This window comes from Bos indicus x Bos taurus, chromosome 10, assembly GCF_003369695.1.
Source record: "Bos indicus x Bos taurus breed Angus x Brahman F1 hybrid chromosome 10, Bos_hybrid_MaternalHap_v2.0, whole genome shotgun sequence".
Taxonomy (NCBI): Eukaryota; Metazoa; Chordata; class Mammalia; order Artiodactyla; family Bovidae; genus Bos; species Bos indicus x Bos taurus.
The window spans coordinates 18,468,189-18,474,341 of NC_040085.1; the positions used below are offsets into that span (position 1 = coordinate 18,468,189).

At 42.5% G+C, this 6,153-nt stretch overlaps 1 gene segment (V, D, J or C); it reads right to left on the reverse strand.

The window, feature by feature from the left end:
• Positions 1 to 2,120: 2,120 nt before the first annotated feature.
• On the reverse strand, positions 2,121 to 3,258 carry LOC113899378. The segment is given in 2 exon segments: positions 2,121 to 2,853; positions 3,064 to 3,258. Coding segments are annotated over 2 exon segments (453 nt in total).
• Between the last annotated feature and the right edge of the window lie 2,895 nt (positions 3,259 to 6,153).

Sequence of the window (6,153 nt, forward strand, 5' to 3'; positions counted from 1 at the left end):
CCCCTGTTCCAGGCCAGTGGACCCAATTCCCAGCTGCTGCAAATGTTGGCTATGCTTGGCTCATAGCTGCCCTCTTTCCCAGAAAACTGATAAACATCACCATTCTCCAGTAAGGTATACCCATGCTCCAATGAATGCCTTATTCTAATATCAGCTGTATGGCCCCTTGACTCAAGGTGGGAGGGATCAATTCTGTGGGGCACTTCATGCTCCAGGGATCCCCATGAAGTCAGGCTGGATCAAGAGTTCAGCTCAGCCACATTCATTTTTACCCTCTTCCCCTCCCCACTTAACTTGCTTTTCTCAAAATAAGATGGGTGTCAGAAACCCCAACTTTGGCTTTGTTAAGGAAGTCAACCTAAGACAATATGCTACCTCACTTAATCCTAAACCTATCCTGAAATATATATGAGTATAGCCTGAAATCAAGCCACTCATTAGCAACAAGAGATAATCAGATCAGCACCACAAACCAGGTTCTTTCCAGTGGCACCAGAAGACACACAAGTGGAAAGAGAATTCGAGTATCTTGAGCTCAATACATTTCATGCTCTTTCTCATTGCCTTTCAAGTGCTTTTTCCATGATTTGGAAATATTTCTGAGTCATAAGTTTCCAGACTGAGAACTGGAAGCAAATTCCGATTAGATTACATCCTTCTTTGCATGCTAGGTTGCTTCAGTTGTGTCTGATTCTGTGCGACCCCATGGGCTGTAGCCTTTTATACTTTTACATCCTTTTAGTCAGTGACTATGTGAACAAAACTGAGTAAAAATCTTAATTAGTCATTTCCAGCTTTTCCCGCTCTTTGGACTAAATAAACAATGTCATGTCTAACAGACCACTACTTCAGCTTTACGATGACTGTGACTTCTAATTTTTTCCCCTGGATCTATTTGTTGTTCAGTCACTCAGTCATATCTGACTCTTTGCAACCCCATGGACTGTATGTAGCATTCCAGGCTTCCCTGTCCTTCACCATCTCCTGGATCTTGCACAAACTCATGTCTATTGAGTTGTGATGCCATTCAATCGTCTCGTCTTCTGTCATCCCTTTCTCCCCTGCCTCCAATCTTTCCCAGCATCAGGGTCTTCCAATGAGTCAACTCTTTGCATCAGGTGACCAAAGTGTTAAAGCTTCAGCATCAGTCCTTCCAATGAATATTCAGGGTTAATTTCCTTTAGGAATGACTGGTTTTATCTCCTTGCAGTCCAAGGGACTCTCAAGAGTCTTCAATATCACAGTTCAAAAGCATCAATTGATTTCCATCAGATTACAAACATTTTCCCTGGACTTTGGCAGGGGAAGTTAAGTTATAGGACAATTTCACAGTGCCAGTTAGTCAGGAGAGGGCAGATATTCATATCCTTGTTGGTATTCCCAGCTCTCTCACCAACATTTTCTAAAACATCCTCAACACCATATGGTCTTTGATAACTGATCCATGTAGGTCTTTAATCACCATAACATTGGTTACTCAGAGATCCTTCTCAGGTAATCTGTACCCCTACACCCTGCTGTGGGTGTGGAATATTCTATGGCTATAGCTAATTCTCTCTACCATCCCTAGCCACACTCAAGTACATAGGAATCAATGCACTCTCCCACAAGGCTCACACCTGGAACTTTGAGTTCTACTCAGCCTTTACTCAAAAAATGGTAACATAAACCTCTGATCTGAATTCCTGCAACTGTCTAGGCTTTTTGTTTCAACCACGTCTCACCTTCTGATGTTAGTCCTTCCATCCACCCATCAAATGTATCCTTATCTAATCCACCAATGGGGTTGCAGTTGAAGATGAAGATGGGTGAAGATGAGGTGGCAGACCTATAACTAAAATAATTCATGACTTACAACTTGTTCAAAATAGTTGCTTAAGACTCCTTTCTGGGACTTCCCTGGAGGTCCAGTGGTTAACACTTGGCGATCCAATGCAGGGGGACTTTCTAATTCTCTTTCCACTTGTGTGCCTTCCAATCCCTGGTCTGGGGACTAAGATCCCACATGCTTCACAGCCAAAAAGCAAAAAATATAAAATATAAACAATATTGTAACAAATTCAATAAAGGCTTTAAAAATGATCCACATCAAAAAAAAAAAAAAAAAAAAGACTTCTGCATTTATGTTTTTCCATTATTTTGTAAAGCAATGAATATCAAACACCTTGAATATCTACATGGGGACAGAGCAAAATGTACCAGGAACTATAAGGGAGTATCTCAGTTATCATATTAAAATATTGTCATATATAAAAGCATCATAATACCAATTCCAGTGAGTAAAGTTATGGTACAAAACTAGAGTACAATAAGAAGATTGAAAAATATTTCAGTCATTCAGACCAAACTGTGTCTTTAATTTCCCTTCAGAATCAACTGTTTTCAGAATTATGAAAATACTTCCCTAATCACTCAAACCTTCTACACTGTTACTCTTAATCCTCATCTACATCTAGAGAGGTAACAGAATGTCTGTGCCCTGCAGCCTAAGCTCTCCAAGAGGCACTGCTGGGGCCCCAGCAGGTTTGGGCACAGGCTGCAGATGCCTGGGGAGCACTGTGTGCTCAACTGCACAGAGGTAGGTGGCTGAGTCGCTGGGCTCAGAGTCTCTGATACGCAGGGAGACATGCTTGTTGGTTTTATTGGACTGCGCTGTAAATTTTCCTTCCTCTTTGTTGTTGTTCGCATACACTTGCAGCAGAAACTCAGGGCCTTTCCCAGGGTACTGTCTGTACCATGTGAAGTACTGAGAATTGCTGTCAGAATAAGTGCAGCTGAGAGACGCGGCGGCTCCCTCTGGGACGGGCAGAGACGCAGGACTCTGCTCCACTGTGTTCTGCTGGCTGCTCGCCACTGTGCAAAGAGACATGAACGCTCAGTCAGAGAAGGTGGGTTAGGTGGTGATGCTTCCTCTCCAGAATTCAAGTTATCTTTTCACAGGCCTCCCACCTCTACCATCCCTTATTTAAGGGAAATAGTGTTCATGTTTCTCCATGAGCCTAGAAGAGACAATGACTCCAAATAATGTATTTTATGGTCCCATAGAAATGCCCCCAAACTTACAGATCAACTGAAGCCACAGGATCACTAATAAAACTCCTGAGGATTTCATCATTCTTTCCTCCCCTGGTTCACTGAGGATTCAAATTTTAAGCCCTGAAAAAAAAAAAAAAAAAAGTTGAGCTCAGATATTTCAATTCTTCTGCTTTAGAAATCATAAAAAGAGCCTGTTCTATCAAAGACAAAAGAGACTTTTTTCATTACCCATGCAACACACCACCAAGCTCCTCCTCTCTCCTCCTCCTTTCTCCCGCCCTCTCTCTCTCTCTTTCTCTCTCTCTCTCTCTCTCTCTCTCTCTCTCACACACACACACACACACACACAGGAAGGAATACATGAGCAGGGTTCCTGAGAAGACACTGCCATCTTGTGGACTCAAGACCCTGATCAAAGAAATCGTTGAAGCATAGATCCTTACTATGGGAACTGATGAAAATAAAAATTTGCCACTTTAGTTAAATTAAAAATTTGAGAAGCATATGGTCCAAGTCAATGTGTGTGGGGATAGAGTGATGTCTACATGTGTGTTTTACATCAAATGGCAACGCTTGTCTGATTAGAAGCAGTTTTATCAAATGGCCACTCTCTCACACTGAAAAACCAGTCCTAAGATATTCTAGTGATAGAAATCTGGGCGAGGCTCTCATGATTCAGGGATCTGTGTAGCTTTTCTTCATATCAGGTCAACACTTCCTATCTTATTTCCCCACTTATATTTTTAAAGAAATCTAATCTAACTCGAGTTGACTCATTAGAAAAGACTCTGATGCTGGGAGGGATTGGGGGCAGGAGGAGAAGGGGACAACAGAGGATGAGATGGCTGGATGGCATCCCTGACTCAATGGACATGAGTCTGAGTGAACTCCAGGAGTTGGTGATGGACAGGGAGGCCTGGCGTGCTGCGATTCATGGGGTCGCAAAGAGTCAGACATGACTGAGTGACTGAACTGAACTGAACTGAATCTAACTCAAAAGAATCCTCTTAAGACACAATGACCTAAAATCTAACTGAACAAACATGTTTCCAGCTCACAACTTGGGCAGATTTTTAACAAAGTCAAGGACTTAATTCTTGATTCCATTATGTACCAGTGGCATATGTGTGAGGAATCATCGCTTACTTGGGCTGATGGTAATAGTAGATGTACCATCCTTCAGTACCTAGAGTGTAAATAAAACCCAAAGGATGTGTTCATGAGTCTAATCCCTCTTCTTATACACAGCCCTGGCATCTCAGGATTAATCTCCAAAGTTATGGGTCTGGTATCAGTCTCTCTAACAAGCTTCCCCGGTGGCTCAGTGATAAAGTATCCGCCTGGCAATGCAAAAGATGCAGGTTCAATCCCTGGGTCGAGAAGATTCCCCAGGAGAAGGAAATGGCAAGCCACTCCAGTATTCTTGCCTGGAAAATCCCATGGATAGAGGAGCCTAGCAAGGCTATAGTCCATGGGGTTGCAAAAGAGTCAGACATGACTTAGCAACTAGACAAGAACAGCAACAATCACTCTCTGCCTTTCTATTGTACCTTAACCAGAAAACCAGGTTTATCAGAGGGCTACCTATGCAAGAAGCTTAACTGAGTCTAACGGAGAAAGAAGCACAGACAAGTACTGTTCCTTCTCATTTCGCCTCCTGCCTCAAGCCCTTGTAGAAGCTAGTGGCTAGAGACAGCAATGCAGCAGGTCCCTTTCTGCTCAAGAACTAGGTAAGCAGTATCCATCAAAGATGGACTGGTCAGGTCCTCCCTATTCCCACCGGCGACTATGTAGGAAGTAGGATGAAGGAGAAGATGCTAACAGTGGGATCCTTTTCTTTAAGAGAACATTGCTTTTGACAAAACTCACACAGCTATTTCTCACTCTTCTCCCCTTCTGTGAATCCTATTATACTTACGTCAGAAAATTTGACAATGTCCCCCAGGTCCTTTAGTCTCAGTTCATTTTTCTTCATTCTTTTTTCTTTCTGCTCTCTGACTGGACAACTTCAATTAACCTATCTTCAAGTTCTTTCTCCTGTCTATTCAAATATACTGTTGAATTTGTCTTAGAAAACGTTCTCTGTGTAACAATTTCTCTGCCCTGAGAGAGTGCTGAGTTATGTGATAGACAAGCCCTTTTCGTTGGTCCTTGAGGGAGCCACGAGACAGGTTAAAGCAGTGAAGCTCTGCTCTTTCATGACAAAGAGCTCTTCCACCTCCACCACTGGAACCCACCCTGGGGATGCAGGCAGCTATCTAAAAACTGTCATGGATCCAGTGATGGAAAGACGGAACAAGGGTGAGTGAAAACACCACAGGGCTTTCCTGTCAGGCGTCCATTTCCTTCTACTATGTGTTTGCTTAGCTGCTGCACAGCTCTCTGTGGTGTTTGCCTCTATATACAGGTAAATGTGCTAAAGTTTCTTGTCTTTCTAAGCTGTCCTCTTCCTGGACCTTTGGCTGCAGAGAGAAGACTTTTCATGGCCTTTTTTGTCTACATCTGTTGGCATTTCCAGGTTCCTGGCTTCTCCAGGACTCACTTGGTTTACAAGAGGCAAAAGGAAGCTCAGGGAACTCACTGCTCTATCACTCCTCAAGCCCCAAGTTCCTAAGCTAGTCTGGCTTCTTTTCTCTAAATTCTCATGTTTTTCTTTTACATGTGCTCCAGAGTTTTTAACTTTCCTTAACAGGTTGAGTAGAAAAAAAAAAAAATACACCTACTACAGCTTGTCCGAAGTGGAAAGAAAGCATGATGCTTCATTCTTTCCCTGAAGAGTGAACCTCTGACCAGCTTGGCTAGTCCACCTTCTTGGCAGTAGGCCAGTCAAAATGGTATTAAAATTATTTAATTTTTGTTCAGCCACCTAGATTCTCCTGTTGAATAAATAAGGTCCTAGACTGTGAAGATAACTATGGTTTACCTGAATACACTGCTCTAAGAATTCCCTTAAATGGCCCAGTAGGCCCAAGGTGGTGAATATAAGTGATCTCTGTAAATGGCGTGAAAAGGCCCTTATTCTTCTGGCTCCTTATCATTCTATACAAAAGTTTTGAGTGTGATTAAGAAATGACTAGGAAAAATGGCAAAGTTATAGCTGCTAGAATGATCACGCCA